The 23,920-nt window shown below is 35.0% G+C and overlaps 1 protein-coding gene and 1 pseudogene across 1 annotated transcript; one reads left to right on the top strand and one right to left on the bottom strand.

Moving 5' to 3' along the window:
- Window positions 1-15,744: 15,744 nt before the first annotated feature.
- LOC133870670 (transmembrane 9 superfamily member 8) lies at window positions 15,745-22,623 on the top strand. The gene is made up of 7 exons (XM_062307835.1): window positions 15,745-15,972; window positions 20,047-20,211; window positions 20,306-20,415; window positions 20,512-20,620; window positions 20,707-20,819; window positions 20,927-21,077; window positions 21,267-22,623. Exons 1-7 carry the CDS (start codon window positions 15,853-15,855, stop codon window positions 22,422-22,424), a joined length of 1,926 nt encoding a protein of 641 aa, XP_062163819.1. The 5' UTR covers window positions 15,745-15,852; the 3' UTR covers window positions 22,425-22,623.
- Window positions 22,624-22,898: 275 nt separating this feature from the next.
- LOC133870135 (uncharacterized) lies at window positions 22,899-23,554 on the bottom strand (annotated as a pseudogene).
- Window positions 23,555-23,920: the final 366 nt, after the last annotated feature.

The raw sequence follows: 23,920 nt of genomic DNA, 5'->3' as shown, positions 1-23,920 counted from the left end.
CATGTGGAGTTGCATTATTCACATATGCATCTTTTTTTTTTATTTAATTATATTTCTTTCACTTTCTCTCTCTCCACCCATCTCTCTCACCAAAACTCATTTATGTTATAGCTATATTTTAATATATCTTCAAATTTAAGAAATTGTATTTCAAAGTATGTCTATATGACAAAATCTATATTTATTATTTTAAAGTCACACTCATACGAACCACTTTCATATGGAAACAAAAAATTTACTGACTTTATAATAAATAATTATCTAAAAAAAAAAATATCATGTTAAAAAAAATGACTTATTATTGAAAAAATATATAATATAATATAATAATATTTAAATAATGTAATAAAATAATAGATAATTGAATTTATAGGCACTTTGCATATAAAAATGGAGGTCTATAAATTTTGAATGAACATACTTATTTCTTCCTCGGTACTTGTTTCTCTAAATAGAAGTAGACTAGTTGTGGTTTCTAGACATCTGCTGACCCGGTAGCTTTTGTTATTTGACTTTTGAGTTTTGACGCAAGCAGAAGCATTCACATTAGCTCATCAAATTTTCTTTTTAATTTAGTTAAAATTTGATTTTTCTTTTTTTAATTTCAGTTACTCACTTTTTAAAAAACATGGACCTTATTCTTTATTTTAACTATTTACTATTATTATTTTATTTTAAAATTTTTTAATAAACTTTATTTAACTCTTTAAAAGTTCAATCACATTTGCAATTGCTATATAAACTTCAAAAACTTTTAATTTATTATATTTATCCTTCAATTTTTTTTTTAATTTCATCCATTTAAGATTTTTCATTAAATCATAACGGATGTGTGTTAAAATTTTCGAAATGTCTCTCTTTTTTCAGAAAAAAAAAAAAACAAATTACAAAAATTCAAGCTTTGGTCAAGATTTAACGAAATTAAATATTTACGAATATTTTATTTTCATTTTTTAAAAAAAATAATTAAAAAAAATGGGTATTCTTGAAATCTTAACAAGATTTAACAGAAAAATCTAACAGAAAGACGACATTGCAAAAAAAAATGGAAGTTTGATACCCTAAAGGCCTAAATTGAGAGTTTTTTTAAGTTTGTATAGTAAAATACAGAAGCGACGACAATTCGTGAGAATCAGATGAAGTTTCCCCTTTCTTTTATTTAGTAGATTACCTAACATTTTAAAGTCATGTGCATATCTTACTTTCCAATTTAGTGAACTTCCGGTGCTCGTCAAATTTGATGAATACTTTTAACTTCTCACAATTTTTTACGATAAATGTTAGACTTTCTAAAATTTACTTTTTAAATTATGTGTCACAATCTTATGAGATAGTAACACATTTTTAAAAATAATAAATTATATGAGATTGTGACACGTTATTTAAAAACTAAATTTTGAAAAGAAAAAAAAAATAAATAATTAAAATGTATAGCATTGCTCGATTTTTAAACTAAAATAACTAATAAAATACAACTTCATTTTTCACCCAAAATAAACCCCCCCCCCCCCCCCCCCCCCCCCTTTTTTTTATAAATAAAAATAACCTTTTGGATAATCGCTTGCATGGGATTTGGCAGGAGTGTAGGTGGTTATTTAATAAGGAACAGTCATAATGCAAAGCGTTTAAATTGAGTTCAGAGAGATACTCGATTGCCCACATTCATGCATGTGTGGCCTTATTTGAATGGGCTCACTGATACAATGCCATCAATGGCTGTGATATGCTCTTATAATGGACTGCCTAACATTTATTAGCTTGTCCAAGATGGAGGTACATTGTAGTCATAATGGACTGCCCAACATTTATTGTGTTTTTTTTTTTTTTTTTTTTAAATCAATACAAAGTCCATGCAATACCCAAGATTCCAACAATTCATTTCGTCTGAATCTTGTCACAAACTTTTTTTAAAAATAAATGAAAGGTAGCTAAACTACCTCTTGAGATAGTCGGTCACTTTTCATGGGATGGCTGACCACATTTATATCAATCCTATTCATCCTAAACAATAGGATCTTTCATCATAAACAATTGAAGCTCTTCATCCTGATAAGGGGGAGTAAAATGATTATGCTGATTGTACTCTTTTTCCTTCGCTAAGGTTTTTTCCACTGGGTTTTCCTTTGCAAGGTTTTAATGAGGCAATCCTAAAGCATACGATGACACACAAGAATAGTGTACTCTTTTTCCTTCGCCACAGGTTTTTTCCCACTGGGTTTTCCTTGGCAAGGTTTTAACGAGGCATATTCTTAGTGTATGGTCATCCAAGGGGGAGTGTTATGAATGCATTCATGCATTTGGTGGATGACCATTTAGTTTCATCTATTGGAATTCTACACATTCATGTCATCTTTAGAATTCTATAACATTCATGTAATACATTGATGTAGCATTTTAATTCATGTCCTATCCTTTCCTATTCCTTAACCTCCCACTATGATTCTATGTCTATAAAAGGGAGTATTGGATACTTTGTAAAATACACAATTATAGAGAAGAATCATACATAGTTCCTGAAGAACTAGTTTCATATTTACAATCTTTATCTTGTCTTGTTATTTTCATTAATTTTACAACAATTCCTCTATTTTTTTTTCTTTTTTTCTTTTTTTATGAACTTTTTATTTTCCCCAATAGTCTCCGGCCTACACGCGTGACCATTTTTTTTATTATTATTATGACGAAGTATTTAAGGATTTATCCTTGTTAGCAATTGAGTATGTGCACCCAATCGCCGGTAATTGGGATTGCAATTTGCAAAGCCTAGCATCTATTTAGACAAGTGAGCTTTATTACGAGCCTTTTACTATTGCAAGGAAACTCTTACAATCGAGACAAGAGGATTGAACTTGTAACTAAGAAGTAGTCATCGGAGAACGTCTGAAGTTTCTAAAGAGAGAGAAACCCGTGAGCTTCTTTTCACCGGGGGGAGGCTCTGAGTCTCCCACTCCTGGTGCTGGTGTTCTCCCTCTGGCCTTAGGGCTAAGGTGGAGTTTTGTTCCCCCTGGTTTTCCAAGTGGTGGTGGTTTCTTCTCCAAGCCTTTGGGCTGTTGGAGCTTTTGGTCCTCCTGGTTCCTGGAACTGTTGGGGGTTGTTGATTTCTCTTTTCTTTGTTGTTTTCTTGTTGCAAACTGTGATTGTCAAGTGCTGGCCCGTGAAGATCGGTGAGTGTCGATGGATTTCCAGTGAAGATATGTTTCAAAGTTAGATCTTCAATCATTGGCTAGCTTTTCACTTATGCGAACCCTCTAGTTGCGATAGTCGGCCTTTTCCGATCAAAATGGACGCTCAACGAGGCCGAGCGGCTCGTCTTTGTTCGGTGTGTGACCCGCACGCGCCGGCGATTTAGCTCTTCTGGTTCATGCGCGTGTGGGCCACAGCTGGTTTCTCCGGCCTCGGGAGGTGTCGATCTACGTTCGTGAAGGTCGTCCATTGTTTTGGGGGTTCCCGGAGAAGGCGCGTGCTTTACACACGCCGACTTCGGTTGTCGTTTCTTCCCAGAGCTTGTATTTTAGGATCTCTGTTTGTTTGTTGTGTTTTGTATATTCTTGTCTCTGTTTCATAGTCTATCGTTTGATAGCTGCTTTAAGCTAAGTTTTCATAACTTTGTGGATAGAGATTCTTTATCTCTAGTTCACAATGATGACCGTTTGGCTCTGTTTCTCGCCTTTGTGCGTTATAGTTGTATTTGGTGCTTTGTTCTTGTATTGTTTTTCTGGTTATGTAACCCATTTGGGGATTGTTTTTCTGTAATGAAGAAGAACGCACTGTGTTTCAAAAAAAAAAATCGAGAGAAGCGGATTGCAGGGAATCACAATCCATGCTCACCAAACAATTATCCAACACGTTGAATCTTTAGGATGACTTAAGGAAATTATTACACAAAATGAGTTTTGCGTTCTCAACGTACCTTGTGTGAGACTGTGAGGTGCTTATTAACATTCACCTTGTCGCTTAACTCTACTGCTAAGTTTACCTACATGCATTGGGGATATAGTACATGCGGGTAGATATTAATCGCTCATATTCACTCTCTGAACATATTTATTATCCGTACATGCAGATGTGATTGGCATAAATAACTATCTGCGTGAGCGGATGCAAATAGCGGTTTTAAGGTATGTAACTATATCCGCATGCCCTTGTTATAAATTATATATTTTTTATATTTTAATATCTATTATAGTTTATATATTCAACACAACGCCAGCAGTATTCATTTATTGATATGTTCTATTTAGACAGTTTATGTTATTTTATGTTATGAATTTTTTAATTTTTTTAATGTTTGATTTGTAATTTATGTTATTTATTTATTTTTTATGTTCGCTTATGTTTATTGAATTATGAATAAATAAATAAAATGAATGTTTATTGTAAGCATTGATTACTATGAATATTTTGAGATCGTATAAATCATTCCATTTTTTTCCTCAATTCTACATATTTTCGATGTTTCATTATATTTACAAAACAAGCCCAAAAATTTAAAATCGATCAAAATTATTTTTAAAAACGTTTAAAAAATAGGCCGATTATCTATTTGCGGATAGCGGATAATAACTGTACTTCATGAATACAACAACTCCGCGCATGCAAATAGTAAAAAAAAAAATTTACGTAGATGCGGATATCAAAAGTGATATCCGCATTTTGTCAATGCTGGTATTGCAAAAAACCATAGAGTTGTTTGCCAAACATAGCCATCAACCTCCGTTGGGTCAAACTTTTTGCTCTTTACGTAAAAAAAACAAAAGTATTAACGAACAATTCAAAATACAAAACACTTAAAATTATTTTTACATTTATCTCAAATTAAAAATACTTTTTTTTTTTTTAAAAAAAAAGCATCTCCTAAAAGGTGTTGTCAAACTGTGATTGTTATTTTATAAAAAGAAAACCTTAACCGGGGAATTGCACATGCTGGAGGATATAGATGCTAAGAGAACCTTAAGTACTTTACTTACAAAAATAAATAAATAAAATTACAGATAACACAAATAAAAACACATTTCTCCAATTCATTTAGCCACATGTAGGTGAGACTGACCATAACTCAGATCTATACACCATTAATCTCCTTAAACAAGTTAAAGCCAGCAGTGATTAGTCAAAGGACCTTGACTTTCAAGCCTTGCTCCTGTTACCTTGGTCAATGTGACTTATGTCAAATTGCAAATTTTAAATGCTTCAACTTTAGACTAATGGCTAGCTGTCTGGATACTTGCTCGAACATATAAATGGATTCGGAATTGATTGAATTGCAACTATTCTCAATCTTCAATTTTGCATCCTAAAATATGTTGTCCAATAGAGTTATTTCTCTCCTTACCCAATCTTTTGGTATTGTGTAGGAATATACATGTATGTGTGTATTGTTCAAAGTTAAATTGAGAAAATCTATTTTTTTATTCAACCTAAATTTAACATTATTATTGTTCAAACAACAATTATTTCATTATCTTAAACCGATAGGAAATAATAAATTGAATACTTTAGCACTATTCTCGCATGTGAACTCAAGCTCTTCCTCAACAAGTGAAGTTCAATACGTGAGATATGTAATTGAAATTGTGATAAATTGTAGAGTTAGGGTTCAGACTCAAGGTCTTTGATATGATATCTTGTTAAATTAGTAGTTATTTCAAAAGTTTAATTAGTATAATAAATTGGTGATTAACAATTATTGTTCTTGTCCAATCGAATTCAATGTGCCAATTAAATTGGCTACTTTTTCCCTCTTTATAAAACATAAAGAGTGGACTAGGTTCTCTAGGATTATCCTACCCAAATTCCTAAGACATAATGTATGCATCATTGCCAATTTTTAGTGATAAATAATACATATGGTTGATGGATGTAATGAATGAGATGTACCAAATTACCACAAGGTGTTGTACTTCAATTTTAATTTAGTTTCACCTATCATCCATGAGGGACCAAGCTTGGTGCACATGGGGGTGCTCTTTACTCTCCTTTTGGTGTTGACATTGTCTCAAGCATCTCACATTTATATCATAAAATTCCAATTTAATCTATACTTTTCCCAAGCAACCGAGCAAGCGGGTATTAAACCGCGTTAGATGAAAAAATCCAACAGACACATAGGCTCCGTTTGTTAAAAATTTTATTTATTTTTCATTCTCAAAAAATAAAAAAAAATCTCAAAACACATTAACAAACAAAGCGGTCCAGTGAATTCCATTTTCAAGATATTTATTACATGAAAAGAACTCTAATGATGTACTTTTTTTTTTTTTTTTTTTTAATCCAAGATTGCCAAGTTAGGCGATCTTGGATTATATATTTTTATTCTTTCTAGATTGGACATAAATTACAGATAAATAAATAAATAAAAACCCTCTTTCTCTAAAAAAAATATATATAAATAAATAAACAAACAAAGAAGCCAAAACGTTGATTTGCCCAAAGAGGTTCCATATTTAGGAAGTTGAAGATCTGAGGGAGTAGTGTTGGTGATTGGGCGGTTAGCGTGATTAAAAAAAAAAAAAAGGAAGAAAGAGAAATGTAGGAACTTTATTTAGTTGTAAAAATTTAATGATAATGGTTGGTTGATGTCTTCTTTTATCCAATTATATCATCTTGGACCACAAAAACCCATCATTATTCTTCATTAAACAAAACATCATTTTTATAATTAATACTTTAAATATGGCCTTCACAAAGTCAGGACCACTAACCAAAAACAACTCAACACAGCAATGCAAAAGCTGTATGCAGGACATCCATCATTCCCAAGACCTCCATGCAAATTATATATATATATATAAGATTAATACTTTTATTTTTTATGTTTGGGTTGAAAAAGTCCCATGCTCAAAGATTTACTTTGGGATTTTTGTTTGGAACATAATACTACTAAAATTGTTTTAAGTAAAAATATTGAGCTACACATTTGAAAGATGTTATAAGTATGAGTGATTAATATAGTATAGTTGAGTTCAAACCCGTTAAATTTTAAGCTTTTGAATTAAAATATGTCTTAACATGTTATATTATAATGAAATTATGAATGACCACTTCATGAATCCATATACCCTATACTCGTATAAAGTGTTCCATCTATACGGATCGGATAAGGCTTCGGATTCACCGGCAAACGCAGTCGTAAGGAATTATTTACAATAAAGAAGATTTGAACATTAGACTTGGATGGAATATCACCGAAACCAAAGTCTTTACCACTTGAGGCAATTCAAAGCTTACTAAATGTAGTTAAGTTGATCATTAAAAAAAGGAAAATGAAAAAAGAAGAAGAAGAGTGGAATAGGTGTGTGTTGAAGGGATGCATGCATGGTCCCAAAAGCTACACATCACATGCATGTGGGGGTAGGAGAGAGTAGGAGTAGGGGACCTTAGCTAATAAGCTTCGTAGCTTGTCCATGCATTACTCACATCGACGTTTTATGGCTTCTTGGTTTATTATAACAACGTCTCTTTCATATTCAGACGCCAACTCCCTTTTTCAATTACACCTGCCTCATAATAGTCCCCTCAACCACTTCTGCTTCCAATGTTAATAAAAATGAAAAGTCTTGGCTATGTTTTGATGGACGGTAAATGTATTTTTAGTTGTTTGCTATTTTTTTTTTTGAAAGATAAAACAAAAGGGATAAGGAAAAAATGACCCAAAAAGCCAAAAAAAAAAAAAAAAAAAAAAACCTATTTATATACTTTTTACTAAAATCTTATGGGTTAATTATAAAAGCATTTAAATTCGGGTCAGCAAAATTTTTATTTATTTTAGCTTCTATTTTTTTTTAAACTATTCACTTTCATTGTTATATTTAAATATTATTTCTCAAGATTTTATTTATTGAGAGGAGGGAGAATGTTAAAGGTTAAAAAATATTTTTTTAAATGTTTGGTGAGTAAACAGTAAATGGTGATCATTGTAGCTGCTCACCAAATTATTATTATTATATTTTTTTTTTATCTAATTATTGAGTCGTATGCCGTTCATTTTGCTCTTATTTTAGTATTTCGGCTACCAAAATAATATTTGGCTAGCCTGATGAGAATGCTCTAATTAATAGTGTGTATATGAGTGTTAAGTTTTACATTAATTCCTTAATAGGTAAGATTAAACTTTATTAGTGACTTTATAAAGCTCTAATTACAAATTTTATTAATTCTTTTATAGTAATAGCGCATATATACTTTAACTTCTTTTTTTTTTTTTTGGGATTGTTGGGAAAACATTCTTGTACTTGAAAAAATAATATAAAATAGAAGGAAAATTGGTACGCACATGAACTATTGGAAAGTGGTGGTTTACCAACGAGCAAAATAGTGTTTTTTTTTTATGCTTCACAAAAAGGCACTTTGTTAGACAAATGATATCCCCATGTGTGGGGGTGTATAGGAGAAATTGCTGGTGAAATTAGGCGTGGGAATAAAAGTGTCATAAATTAATGATGATGGAAAGATGGGGAGGGTCCCAATCCTATAATGGTTGGGGGTGTGGATGGGCTTTTCATTGGCAAAAGGTCAATGTTGGGGGACCTAATGACTCCCTTTATGCCCAACCTCTTTGTGTTTTCTTAGAATAATTTCCACACTTTGGGTAATTGGTTTGTGCTCTCCAGGTTTTATGCTCCAAAAGCTTGGCATGATTGTCCTAACTCTACTCAACCACATATCAACTCTCTGCCCCCTTGCCCCTATAGGCTATAACTCCCCTCTCTACTTGAAATGTTGATACCCAGTTTGCCCCATTTTGATAGCCCACTCGTGCTCACTCGAGTAGGAAATCAAATTGAGACTTATTTGTTTGGATGCTGACTCAGCTCAAGTCGAAACTCAAAATTCTCCCCAAAAACATGTTCGCCCCTTAAATCGGGTTCGATTTGGGTTTTGGTTTCCAAACAAGGCCATTTGTAAGAAACAAATTCACTCTTAAAGGTTAATAATAATAACAATAATAATAATTGCTCTTAAATAATTAGTCAGGTTATAATTAGAGATTTCTATAATTGCTTATGAAACATAGTTTCACCTTAGTAAAGAATCAATGTGAAACTCATAACTCATAAACATCTCCGCTTAATGTTAACAATTCATCTTTTTAATATATGATTAACTTTATAGGGTGTCACTCAATTTGTTGCATACTTGTCGAGGTTTTATGGAAAGGTGCAAGAGCCAAGAATTAATTGTAAAATATTAAAAAAAAAAAAAAAAAGAAAGTAGTTGACTTTGATTAAGTTTGGTTTTACAAAAAAAAAAAAAAAAAAAAAAAAAAAAAAAAAAAAAAAATATGGGTACCCATCCCAATCGAGCAAATATGCTTCTATTATGTTGGCCTTGAAAATAGGTAAAAGCACTGGCAACAATTTTTTTTTTTTTGAACTTTTCATTAATTTAAGGAATTAAATTATTTTTACTTTCTTATTTAAATGTACTTTACAATAGCTTCATTTATCATTTTCATGTATCATTTAAATAGTTTTTAAATTAAATGATAGGAAAAAAGAAAAAGAAATATAAATCATTTAAATATGTTTCAAATAAATGTTAAAGGAATGAAAAATGAAAGATAAAGTTTTATTTATTTATTTATTTTATATTAAAGTAGTGTTATTAAAACTACTTTTGCTTTCCTATATTTAGGGTGTAACTTTTGGTTCTTTTGGAATTTTCTTAGTTTAGGTAACCACAAGGAAATATGATTCAATAAGTTTATTTAGAGAAGCTTCTCTTAGTGCTCTAAGATGCTGCATAAGGGATAAAGTTCTTTTAAATTGGAAGAAATTTTTTCCAACTTAATTTATTAAATTGATATTTAGTTTTAAATTATGTTAAAAATTACATGTTCTAATAAAGATCATGAATGTAAGAATTAAAAATGAATGTGAAAATTACATGCTTCAAAAACAAATGTTAGTTTTATAAACTGAATTTAAGAAATTTTTTCTAATCTAATTTAAAGGAAAATTTTGTCATTGCAAAATAAAGAAAAGAGATTACTATTTATTATTTTATTCAAAAAAATTAACTTAATTTGATTCAAGATCAAAATCAAGTTAAACCATGTCAGGGTAATCAAGGTATGGTGTTTGGGCAATGAGTAATGCTAAAAATCACATTTTTATTACATCATGTGACGTAAATCCTTAATTTTTTTTCTTAACAATAATTAATTGACACTGGCAGATCAGTATTACTTTAAACAATAATATTGTTGTCCCCAAGGGATAGCTCAATCGACGGGTAACTCAATTGGTTGGGGACTACGCTTTAAGAAGTGAAGGTCACTAGTTCGAATCTCCCCTCCCCCTCTTGTGTGAACACGTAAAAATAAAAAAAAACAATAATATTGTTCAACGATGAGCCAAGCTCAAGACCCAAGTCAAGCTAAATCTATGCATTGTGGCCCATCACATACTTGGCGATGGGATCGAGCCTAGTACAAGCTCAAAGTGATAATGGATTGCTGCAATAGGCTCACCCAATTTGTTCAATCAACCCAAGTACCCTCCTCCTTCCCTTATGTTTGGGCTTTTCATGAAGTGTTCATTCTTCAAATTAATCACAAAATTTTGGGGGAAAAAATGACAATAAGGAGGGGAAAATTATAAAATAAAATGATTACAAAGTATTTACAGAAAATATTTATCCAGAATCTCTCACCTATGACCTAACTGATAATGGATTGCCGCATTATACATCACACTAATTTTCATAAATTATGCATTATCACATGAATTTAGGAGAAAAAAATATAATAAAAAGCATTTTCTAAAAAGGGGGGGGGGGGGGGGGGGTGCACAAATGAGAACGGGAAGGGCCAGACACGTAAAATTAAGAAAAATATTTTGAGGAATAGATTTTAACGGAAAAACGATCTGGGCCTTAAATGTGGACCGTCATTCCATGACTCATTTTCAAAAGTTGTGGATTATAACGTGAATTTGTAAGAAAATTATAGTAATTCTTTATTTGTTTCAGTTTAAAATGTTTTTTATCGTAAAATATTGTTTAAAAAATCATTTAAAAAAAAAAACAGTTTTATGTAGAAAACATTTTTTTGGCGTTTAGAGTGTATGGGAAATCACATTTTTTTTTTAAAAAAAAAAAATTGTATTTTTTATATTTTCATTCAATCATATTAACCAATAAAATAAAATTTTATTCACATTATAAAAATATTAATATAAAATATTGCTTGGTGGTGGTTCGAAAGTGGTCCATGGGTGTCTCAATGGTGGTTCGGTAGTCTTATAGAGGTGGCTCGGCGGTGGCTTGGTGATGGTCCGGGTGTGGCTTAGTGGTAGTCCGGGGGTCGCTCAGGGATGCTCCCGGGTGGCTCAGCGATGGTCCAAATATAGCTCTGTGGTGGTCCGAGGGTGGGTCAATGATAGTATGAGGGTGGGCTTGGTGGTGGTCCAGAGGTGGCTCAGTGATGGTCTATGGTGGCTCGACGGTTGTCCGAAGGTGGCTCGGTGGTGGTGGCTCGGTGATGGTCTAGGGTGGCTCAGCAGTCGTCGAGGGTGGTCAGGGGGCGACTCGGTGATGATTTAGGGTGGCTCGATAGTGATCCAAAGATGGTTTGGTGGTTGTCCAACGATGGCTTGGAGGGTTGCTTAGTGATTGTCCGTAGTGGTTTGGTGGTAACCCAGCGGTGACTCGAGTCTATCTTGGTGGTGGTCTAACAATGGTTCAGCGGTTTGAGAAAAAGAAACTCAAACTCGGAAAATGATTTATGGAATTTAAAATTGTAAATCATTTTCCGAAACTAAAGAAGTTTTTTTGATCAAATCGATTTTATTTTGTTCGACTATTATTTTCGGTCACACCAAACACCGAAAAATATAAAAATATTTTTGAGAAAGTATTTTATGCCGACGAAAAAAAAAGTAGCTTAAAAGTTATAAGAGATATGTTACTTTTCACACTTATTTATCGCAATCATTTCACACTAATTAATATGTCGTATTTTAAATATTTTTATTTTTATTTTTTTTTAAGTAGCTAACATAAAAGATCGTTTAAAACATGTCAAATTAACTGAAGTGAAATCAGTGTAATAAATAAAATAAATTAATGTAAAGAATAAATTTAACGCCACAAACGTATTTTCCAAGGACCAAAGCAAGCGTAATTGGGGATTTCCGATCGATGTTGAGCCTCAAGGTTCTAAAATTTGAGTGGCCTTAAAATGTTCAGTTGGGCTTTATGTTCTTTCGTCAAATTTGAAACTTGCAACGACCCGAACCTCATTCGGTAGCCTTTTGGTACCCGCACCGCACATCAACGATCGGGTCGAGTACTAGTTGATCGATTTATTTCGTAGACTCAAAAAAGTAATCAATAAATCTACAAAGCTTTTGTGATTGATATATAAAATTTAATCACACGTCTAACGAAAGTGAACATATTTATGGATAAAATGATTTCGGAATTTAACAAGCAATTACAGTAAAAACATCTGAAGCTATGGCGGCATGGTATGCTGTTTTGTTGGGCAGAGGTAGGAGGGGGGCGCATCATCCTTTAGGGTGATTTTATGGAGGTGGTCTCGGCTCTACGTAGGAAGGATTCTGCCAACCGGGTATTCGGCCACCTTTTAGATGACATTAAAGCTTATTTCTCTCATTTTATTTCCGTTGATGTAATGCATGTTAGGAGGAATGCCAATAAAGTAGTTCATGTATTAGCAAAGTATGCGATTTCTCAATTGCTAGACATGGTATGGGTAGAGGAGTGTCCACCCTTTATTCGTAGCATTATCTCAGCACATCAAGATGTTTATTTGGATTAATGATATTACATCCTTATTCTAAAAAAAAAAAAATTAAAGTAAAAACATCAAATTTAAATTTGGGATAATTTCCCTCAAGGGTACCAAACTTTTATTATTTTTGAAAGAAGATATCTGAATTTCAAACTGTCTCAATTTAAAGTATTTGTTTTTTGGAAAGTTTCAATTAGGGGTCATTCATTAAGATTATCCGTTAAATCTTATCAAAATTTCCAAAATACCCTTATAGTTTCTTTTTTTTTTTTTTAAAAAAAAAAAATTATAAAAAATTTCAAATATTCAAGTATAGGTATTTTTGCAAATTCTGTTAAATTTTAACCAACACTTAAATCCTAGTAATTTTTTTTTCTTCCTAAAAAAAAGAAGGGGTAATTTGAAAATTTTGATAAGATTTAACGGAAAATCCTAATAGATGACCCCTAGCTAATTGAGACTTTCTGAAAAATGAATACCTCAAATTGTGACAGTTTTAAGTTCAAGTATTCTCTTTCAAAAATTTTACAAAAACTGATTTTTTTTTTTGAAGTTTAAGCTATTTCTTTCACCCCCAATATTTTTTTTTTAAAAAAATAATACTAAAAAGTCAAAACAAACATCTAAGATCGCTTAAATCACCATGTAGATAGCATTTGAGCTTTTCAAACAATGGATGAACTTATTAATAGGAATAATGCATTATACTAATGTTCCGTTTGTTTTGACGTAAAATATTTTTTATGAATTTTTTAGAAAATATTTTTCACATTTTTTGGTATTTGGTGCGTTGAAAAATAATAGTCAAGCTAAAAATATTTTCGGTTTGACCAAAAAAATTTATTTAGTTTCGAAAAATAATTTACATTTTTTTAATTTCGTAAATCATTTTTCGAATTTGAATTTCTTATTCTCAAACTATTGGACCACCACCAACATAGACCAGAGCCACCACGGACCATCACCAAGCAACCCCCGGGCTACCCTAGACCATCACCGGTTCACCCCGGGCCACCATCATATCGAGCCACCCTAAACCATCACGAGCTACAGCGAACTACCAACAAGCTATCGGGACACATTTAAACCACCACTAAGCAATTATTTTATATTAATATTTTTATATTGTAAATAAAAATTAATTTCTATAGGTTAATATGATAGAATAAAAATATAAAAAAATATTTGTGATTTTTCGTATGCACCAAACGTTAAAAAATACTTTCTACGAAAAACGTTATCCTTAAAAATATTATACGAAGAAATAAACGGAGCATAAAACAATATTTGAACTAAAAAAAAAAGGGGTTTGGCTTAGTAACTAGAACCGGATCCAAGCAGCATCTACAACATTTAACTATATCCATTTTTCCATCTATTTCTAAATCTTGCTTAGGGCCTATGCTCCCCTCACTGATTCCGACCCAAAGATTCGAGGCTCGGCTCGGTTCAAAAGACAGAAAAAAGGTCATTTCGACTTGAAATTATAATTTTGTTGTTGACTCCCTTGGGGTTGGTTAGAATTCAACATACTTTCAATATGTTCAGTTTGGTATACAATCTAATTTTTTATTTATTTATTTATCTTTCTTTCATTTTCTCTATACCAATCTAATTTTTTTATTTATTTATCTTTCTTTCACTTCTTCTCTCATCAAAACTCATTTATGTCATAACAATATTATAATATATGTCTAAATTTAAAAAATTATATTTCAAAGAAAATCTATATGACAAAATCTATATTTGCCATTTTAAGGTCACACTCATACAAACCACCTTAGATAAAAATAAAAATTTTGCTGACTTTATAGTAAATAATTATCCAAAAAAAATTACCATGTTAAAAAAAAATGACTTATAGTTGAAAAAATATATAAGAATTAAAATAAAAGAATATTTAAATAATATAGTAAAATAATAGATAATTGGATGTATGATACATTTTGAAACTTATTAGTTAAAATTGATAAAGTAGGTTTTGATTAGCTACTTTGCATATAAAAATACATAAGCTATTGAAAATGCTTTTGGAAGCTTCTTTTATTAAGTCAAGCATCATATGTATTTCTCGCTAGCTCATCATATTAGGGCTCTAAAAACATTTCAATAAATTGTACACATAGGTAGTGAACCCTATTCAACTTATAAATAGTCTATTATTAATTTATTATGCTAACATGACATTGTTAATTTATTTTTAAATTAATTGTTGTTAAAAAAAAGGAGAATAATATTATATACTACACTACTATCTCACTATGTATTAAGTGTGTTATTGTTGATCTATTATGAGTAATGCTATATACTATACATTTATCTCACTTCTATTTCACTGGCTGATATGGTAGTGCCCATCAACTATTGAACAATTATTGTTAAAAAATCAAAATAAATACAAAGAAGAATAAACACTGTCATTAGATTTATTTTTCTTTTAATAAGGATTGATCTAAAAATAGATCGGCAATTTCACATCATATTAGTGGGTTAGTAATAGGATAGTAATATGATTTATAATATTATTCTAAAAAAAAAAAGAAGATAAAATAAAAATTTAACAATAAATTAGCATGGTAGGATATTGGTGTGACATATAACATTGGAAAATGCTAAAATTACAATTCTCACTCAACTATTACACAACTCTAAGGCATATTGGGGTGGAGCCCATTGTGTGGACCCCACCTCAATGTGCTTTAGGGTTGTGTAGTAGTTGGGTAGAGGTTGTATGTGTATCAAGGCCCTATAACATTAGGAAAATGTTAAATTTACAACACCAACACAACAATCACACAACAATCCTCACATAAGGGTAGACCCCACACTAAGGCCCACTCTCATGTGAGAGGTTGTTGTGTGATTGTTGTGATGGTGTTGTGTATGAATCAAATTCCATAACATTATATGTTTATTAAATGAAGATGTGGCAGAAATAGACGGTATCCTAAAGTCACCGTACCCAGCCTAACTGGAGAGCAGATCTAGTCATCTAGTCCCTCCCAGCTTTCCCTTCTCATTTCTTAAAATTGTCTTTTAATTAGATCTCTTTCTCTCTGTCGCTCGCTCTCTCGCTCTCTGTGAAACGAAACGCCATGGCGTTTCGGAGATCTTTCGCCGGCCGTACACTCGCGATCTCTGCGCTCCTTCTAGTTCTGATCCATGCCGGCCACTGCTTCTATCTCCCCGGCGTCGCTCCCGAGGACTTCCAGAAGGTCACATCTCTCTCTCTCTCTCTCTCTCTCTCTCTCTCTCACACACACACACACACATCTCATGTATGTACGTGTAAAGTGCTTGATCTGAATGCATTGCTCGGATCTGAGAGGGAAATGGCGAGGTATTGTTTTGAATTTGTTTGGATGCTGAGAAAATAGAGAAAATGGAAAGAAAGTTGAAGTTTAAAGCATAGGTTTGTATTATCTTATTGAATTGTGGGCACATGAAGCCTCAATTGAGATCATTTTATTGTAACTGTGTTAGGCTCAGGTGAATGGAGGTAATTCTATCACTGGATCTCATATATATATATATATATATATATTTTTTTTTTTTTATAAGTAAGAAGATTTTATTAAAAAAGCGTAAAGCGCCCTAAATACATAGGAAGTATACAGAGGAACAGCTCAGCTAGCCCATAAAAACAAAGGAAAACCCCAAAACAAAGAGAGGCCCCAAAAACCCAAAGGTAAGTCCCCAACATACACCCAAGAAACAAAAGAAGCTCCCCAAATACAAAAACAACCCCTACCAAGCAATCCAAACACCCAACAATAACCCAACAAACAAAAGAAGCTCCCCAAATACAAAAACAACCCCTACCAAGCACCCAAACCTACCCCGAAAGCCCCCAAACTAAGACTCCCTACATCATGAGAGCTTTTCCTTTCCCACGCTTGGAGGAAGTGTTAGCATCACCATAATTGATAGAGCTCTTCAAATTCAGGAGCTCCCTCTTGCCTTTTGTCTTTTGGCGAGCAATCATTTTGTCCCGATGGATATCTTCTTCAAAGGCATCCAAAATAGCCAAAGACTCCTCATCTTGAACACCATCCATCTCCCAGTCCAATGGTAATCCTTCCCAAAAATCATCGTCCTTCTCCCAAACAGCAAGCTCCCCATTTAGATCAAAACCAACAGGCCAATTCCGAGAAGGAGAAAATCCATTGCCCTCTACGGGTGGAGAACAGCTTGGGGGGGAGGGAAGACTTCCCACTCCAACATCCTTGACCACCCGAGACGGAGGGTTGAGGAACCCCTTCCGAAGGAAGCTTTTCTTCTCTGAATCCGCAGACTTCTTCACTGGAGGCTCTGTAACTGAACCCTTCCATACAGACGTCTTCGAAGCTTCCAATGAGTCAGCTAGCAACACCTCGTTCCATTTCACAGAATGGCCTACCCTGAGATCTCTAGCCTTTCTGTAGTATCTCTAGAAAGGCTTGGAAGGTTGCAAAACAGGAAAAGAACGGATCTTCTCACCCAACACAACCGCGCCTGATGGAGAAGGAAAATCGGCCATCCCAGTACCAGCCCCGACTGAAGAGTATGGAAGAGAGGCGTGAACAGAATCCACTTTAGACCTAACCGGAATCGGTGCGACGTCCATGGACGTCGGAGGTAGCAAATCCAGAGCCGGCGAAGGGGGGAAAACGAAAGGGGAGGGAGACATGGCGGGAACGACCGCCGGAAACGACCCACATCCAGAACTTGGCACCTCCTGACCCACCCCATAATCTGCCGCCGTCGATATCTCTGGCCGAAGAAAACTCCCACGAACGGCCGTCGAAGTCGAACCCAACAAACCTTTCGGCTGCTGCAAAACTTTAGGTTTAGGTCTTGGTCTTGGAGTGAACCGACCCAAACGAAGGCCTTTACGAAAAAGGCCCTTCCTAGACCCAGAGGACCGCCCCAACCTTCTCCCAAAAACCCGGCCCAAAGCCAAATATAAACTAACGAGCAAGTTTCTCCACATGTGCAAGTTCAAATTCAAAAAAAACCCCCTATCTGGAAATGCCCCACCTCGTGCAGAGAAACTCGGATGACGAAGCTGCTTACCCATCGGACAAAGAGGATTGTCCAAATCCAACGGACCATCCGAAGGGGTCACCTTCACAGGGAAAGGCGTCACCTTTGCTGCCGGCATCGGAGCCGAACTCACCACTGTCGCATATGAAGGCCCCGACCTATCGACAGAACAGCCCAGCGTTTCCCCTTCCTTCTTCCCACCCAGACTGTCCGTTGCATCCGAGGACCACCTCCCACAACCCACCGCAGCAGAGAGAAAGGCAGAAATCTTACTCAACTCCCCGGAAAACTTGCGCCAGCCCCAACCTCCGCGACCCTCCGGGATCAGAACGAATCCTCTCTGACCTCCCAACCCAAACACCGCCGCCTCTAAGAACTGGCCGTCTTTGTTGCCACCTCTCCGAGCAATCAACAACTTCGGACCTTCCCTGTAAGACTTGATAAACTCTTGTTCTCCAGGAAAGCCCAAAAGTGTTTCCATCGTCGAAGCAAGCCATGCAGAACAATGGGAGCTCAGAACGACCGCTCCATGGAAGCCCTGACGCTTCTCCTCCACCCGCACCACCGATGCCCCCTCCAAGACCGAAAGGACAAAGGATTTTGACTCCACAAGGAATCTCCTCTCCATTACGGCACACCCAAGCTCAGAAAACCAACCCAGAACGGAAACGCATACTCGCCGGAGAAAACAGAATCCCAGAAAACGATGGTTTATGACATGAGCACATCCCCCTTTTAGGAGCTAAACTTGAAGTACCTGTCAAAATTCGGTGGAGGGTGACAGAGAACGCTGGCGCCGATCAAGCTTAACTGCGAGAGTGAGAGAGACTCGCCGGTGGCTTCCACGGCGAGCGAAGTGCGAGAGACAGAGAGAGAGAGAGAGAGAATTCTGCAACTTAGAAAAATGCCTAGTTATTACAACTCAACCATTCAATTAGAAAACTTAAAAAAAAAAAAAAAAAAAAAAAAAAAAAAAAAAAAAAAAAAAAAAAAAAAAAAAAAAAAAAAAAAAAAAAAAAAAAACTATTCATTTAGAATACAAGCCCATTTGTCTGACTCCAAGCAACTCCAAGCAACTATATATTGGATTTTTGAGATTTAGAGGGATAAAATCTCTTCTTCAGCAACTAAACACGTACTTTGTGGAAGTAGTTTTGTCATTTCCAGTTCAGTGCGTTAGAGGTTGTAAGAACTTTGATGGAATTTGGTAATTATAGGTCTTGGCATAACTGAGCGGATTCGTGATGATGGTAGAGGATGGTCTGTGTATTAACATGAAATGCAAGAGCATTTAGGATAGAATTTGGAGCTCTTTGAATAGATTCTTTTTTTAAAAAAAGAAGCTTTTTTAAAGTTTGAGTAATTAGGACATTCTAACATTCTTTTATAGCTTTTAGGTGAAAATTGTGGCTAATAAGTACAATGAGCTTGTTACGTATAGGGATTAGCTAGAAGGTAATAGTTATGGCTCATAACTTTCCAGCTCTCACAGTTACTATCTATGTACTCACTATATCTAAAGTACAGAAGCTAACATGAACCTTTGAATTCATCATCTTAGCTTTATTTCATTATGTAAAGTTCTCTTAGTTAACCCAATAGACAAAAAGGTTGCCTTAGTTTAGTATTTGTTGTTTCTTGTTATTTTCGTCACAACTACTATTTTTCCTGTGCAGTGTGATGCGTATCACTGTGTGAAGTGGTAGGAATTTTGGGGGAAAGGTCTAGGATTCATCCATTCAATTTGCAATTAACTTCTAGGGGAATAAAGAATAGAGAAAATTGAAAAGTGTTCCAGAAAATTAGAATATTAGAAAGTAAAAGATGGCTCCATGGTAAGATGTGCTCATAAGTTGATATATATCCCCTCCCCCTTGTGGCCAATTACTTATAAAAAAAAAGTTCATATATTTTGAACCATGCTGCTGGGTCCATGGCATTGGTCATTAGTCAAATGCCAAATATTGTACTGTGCCAGACTTGATAATGTTATGACACATGACTTTCTCGAGTGAGGCTCTTGATTCTTCATATGTGCCAAGATATGAGTATTCACTAGAAAATATAAGCCTGCGTTGTTACATGTTTAGTAATTCATGTTGTCTAAACTATATTACTCGTTCTATCATGTTTGCCATTATTCAACAAGTACAAATGCCTGACTCTCTCTATGGTGCTTGGAGTTTCTCTCTGTGCCAACACGAGTGAGAAATCATTTGAAAATAATCCTGAATAAGTTTTTTCTGGGGGGTCTCTGGATGCAGGGTGATACTCTGAAAGTGAAAGTGAACAAATTGACCTCTACAAAGACTCAACTTCCTTACTCATATTATTCTCTTCCTTATTCTCGGCCTGAAAAGATAGTGGACAGTGCAGAGAATCTTGGGGAAGTACTTCGAGGTGATCGTATTGAAAACTCCCCCTATGTGGTGAGTTTTTATTATATTTGTGTGAGGTTAAACCTGCTTAATAATGCCATGATTATTGACTTTTTCTAGTTGACTGATATTTTTTTGGTGGCAGTTCAAAATGCGAGAACCACAAATGTGCAATGTTGTTGAGCGGGTTATACTTGATGCCAAATCGGCAAAGGAGTTTAAAGAGAAGATCAATGATGAGTATCGGGTCAATATGTATGGGATTAATTAATGTCAATATATATTTGCTTATGTCTGTTTGATCTGCTTTGAAGTTGCATTCTGTTAATGGATCTTCCATGCATGTGACAGGATCCTTGATAATCTCCCGCTGGTTGTTTCCACACGAAGGGTGGATCAGGAATCTCCTACTGTTTATCAGCTTGGCTTTGTTGTTGGGCTCAAAGGCCAATTTGCTGGGGTATATGCTTTATTTATTAGCATTAATGTATTTTCTTGGGAATGTGCAAGTTTTTTCTTTTTCTTACTTTAAATGACTGTGAACAGAGCAAGGGTGAAAAGTATTTTATCCACAACCACTTGGCATTTACTGTGAAGTTTCATAGAGATTTGCAAACCGACTCTGCAAGAATTGTGGGTTTTGAGGTTAAACCATTTAGGTAATTTTTTTTTCTGGGTCCCTTCTTTCTTACTAAATGATACCTCGCTGATTCTTGGATCCCGTAGTATCTGGTGGTTATGTTACTTGGTTGCTGGATAAATACAGTGTTAAACATGAATATGAAGGGAAGTGGGATGGGAAGAATCGTTTAACAACCTGTGATCCTCATGCAAAACACGCAGTTGTTAATTCCAACTCCCCTCAAGAGGTTGAAGAGAAAAAAGAGATTATATTCACTTATGATGTTGATTTCGAGGTACTCTCCTTTTTTGAATTATAGCTTTACTTCTAACATTTTCTATTGATCATTAAATTTCTTTTATAGTCATCATCATCATTTTCTTATTAGCTGAACACTAATGGGTACTGTTGAACTTACTTGGTCCTTTTTATGACTTGGTTGCTATCATTATTTATAATTTTCTCTCTCATCTCAACCTTTCAGGAGAGTGATGTGAAGTGGGCATCTAGATGGGATGCCTATCTTCTAATGAGCGATGACCAGATTCACTGGTTCTCAATTGTCAATTCTTTGATGATTGTTCTCTTTCTCTCGGGCATGGTGGCAATGATAATGCTACGAACACTTTACCGTGACATCTCCAAGTACAATGAGCTTGAGACCCAAGAAGAAGCCCAAGAAGAGACGGGATGGAAGCTCGTGCATGGGGATGTCTTCAGGACCCCAAATAATTCAGACCTGCTCTGTGTCTATGTTGGAACTGGTGTTCAGTTTTTCGGGATGATACTGGTGACCATGATTTTTGCCATCCTTGGCTTCCTTTCCCCCTCTAACCGGGGTGGTCTCATGACAGCCATGCTCTTGCTTTGGGTCTTCATGGGTCTTTTTGCTGGTTACACCTCTGCCCGTTTATACAAGATGTTTAAAGGGACAGAATGGAAGAGAATTGCTTTCAGGACGGCAGTAATGTTCCCGGCGATCGTCTCCGCCATTTTCTTTGTCTTAAATGCTCTCATATGGGGACAGAAGTCATCTGGGGCTGTGCCATTTGGTACCATGTTTGCTCTGATCTTCTTATGGTTTGGGATTTCAGTCCCACTTGTGTTTGTAGGTGGCTATGTTGGGTTCAAGAAACCAGCAATCGAGGATCCCGTGAAGACAAATAAAATCCCGAGGCAGATTCCTGAGCAGGCCTGGTATATGAACCCAGCATTTTCAATTTTGATTGGAGGAATACTCCCATTTGGAGCAGTTTTCATCGAACTTTTCTTCATCCTTACGTCAATCTGGCTGAATCAGTTCTACTACATCTTCGGTTTTCTCTTCTTGGTCTTCACCATCCTCATTGTGACTTGCGCTGAAATAACCGTCGTGCTCTGCTACTTCCAACTGTGCAGTGAGGACTATCTGTGGTGGTGGAGGTCATACCTTACATCAGGCTCTTCTGCACTGTACCTTTTCCTCTATGCAACATTCTACTTCTTCACTAAGCTTGAAATCACAAAGCTGGTCTCCGCGATATTTTACTTTGGATACATGCTAATTGCCTCGTATGCATTTTTTGTTCTAACCGGTACCATTGGATTTTATGCATGCTTTTTGTTCACAAGGCTCATCTACTCGTCAGTGAAGATTGACTAATAAGTGTGATCAGGTTTGTTCGATGGTCATTTTCTTTAAAAGGCTGCAAAAAAAACTTGTCTTTGTAAGATTTACAATTAAGGTACGATTTTCCCTTCCAGATGTTACACTGCTCAATTTTGAATTGCGAGGAGGAAGGGCATGACTTGGTTGTTATAGTAGCTTTTTATTTGTTTAATTTTTAAAGAAGATTCTCCTAGATTTTTTTTATTTTTTTGTTTATTCAAAAAAAAAATTTATTTTTCGTTAGCCGGACTTCTTGTGTAGATTTTTGAGTAAGATTGACCTTATATATTTGCTGTTTTTCTTGGTAGTCCTGCTGTGCATCCCAGAAGATTGTGAAGCAAAATCTTTTAACCGGAAAAACTAAAGATTGGATTGAAATTGCTGGGTTATATTGGGCCAAGAGTGAAGAGCCCAATATGATAAACATTTGAAAGCAAGTATAAGTTTAAGTTGAGACCAAGAAGAAAGTTTTGGGATTGGAAGAAATTCCAATTCCATCGCCAGTTGCAAATTGTTGTACTATTGTAATTAAGCAGATATATATAAAATTAATGAGACGATATCCAGAGTATATATGGAACAAGTAGGCATTTGGTCCATCTCCATACCCAAGAAAAACCTGCGCGGAGTCCACTAATTAACAAACATTTTTACAAGCAAATTAAACCCTCACACCGTCACACGTAGACAGCCACTAGCAGCTCGATCTAGCTCTCTACTTCCTTTGCCGAGTGTCCTCAGGTTTGGCGGCTCCCACAGCCACCTTGGCAACGTCTCCTGCGGTGGCTTCAGGTTTTTTCTTGACGTATAAGGTGAAGTATCCGATGGCGCCAGCGATAAGGAGGCCCCCAATGGCCATGGTGGTATAGCTGTAAGGAAAAGTGCGCCTTTGGCCGGTGCAGTATTCCGCCCGGTTGGTTTCCGGGTGGCCTTTTGGAGCCCTCCACTCCGGTGGCTTTTACTTCCTCCGGACTCATTTTGTGGGTTTCTGCATTTTTCCTCCACTCCTCTCCTCCCATGATCTCTCTCTCTCTCTCTCTCTCTCTCTCTCTCTTGCCTTTTCTGGGTGCTTGCTCGTGTTTGTGTTGCTTTAAATTAAGAGGCAGAATTGCCAGGTATATATATAGTTGTTGTGTACGTGGTTGTAGCTTGTTGCTGTAGCTGGACAAGTGTCATGTGTTGAATAATAGTAAGGAATCCCATGATTCTTTTATAATAGAAGGGCGTCTTTGGGTATATATCCAAGAGTTTTTTTTTTTTTTTTTTTTTTTTTTATTATTATTATTCAAAGGTGTAAATCGATCCTCATTGATGTGTGAACACTATTTGAAGCAACATTGACAGTGAAGAGAAACATAATTCCCATTAATATAATGCATCAACAAACTCCATATGCATAAGCACAATATATATACAATACATAATGACAAGTTCTTGACTAAATTTTATTTTCTCAAACTTAGATAATTAAAGATATAACCAAAACTCTT

This window comes from Alnus glutinosa, chromosome 6 (genome assembly GCF_958979055.1).
Source record: "Alnus glutinosa chromosome 6, dhAlnGlut1.1, whole genome shotgun sequence".
In the NCBI taxonomy this organism is placed as follows: domain Eukaryota; kingdom Viridiplantae; phylum Streptophyta; class Magnoliopsida; order Fagales; family Betulaceae; genus Alnus; species Alnus glutinosa.
Note: the sequence above shows the minus strand (reverse complement) of the source record. Positions and strands in the feature narration are given on the sequence as shown.

Bases quoted from the DNA above. Each gene is read 5' to 3' on its own strand.
- LOC133870670 (XM_062307835.1), top strand. From the start codon at position 15,853: ATGGCGTTTCGGAGATCTTTCGCCGGCCGTACACTCGCGATCTCTGCG. The intron at 20,820-20,926 runs GTAATTTTTTTT...GGATAAATACAG, and splicing joins TTTGAGGTTAAACCATTTAG to TGTTAAACATGAATATGAAG. The intron at 21,078-21,266 runs GTACTCTCCTTT...TCAACCTTTCAG, and splicing joins CTTATGATGTTGATTTCGAG to GAGAGTGATGTGAAGTGGGC.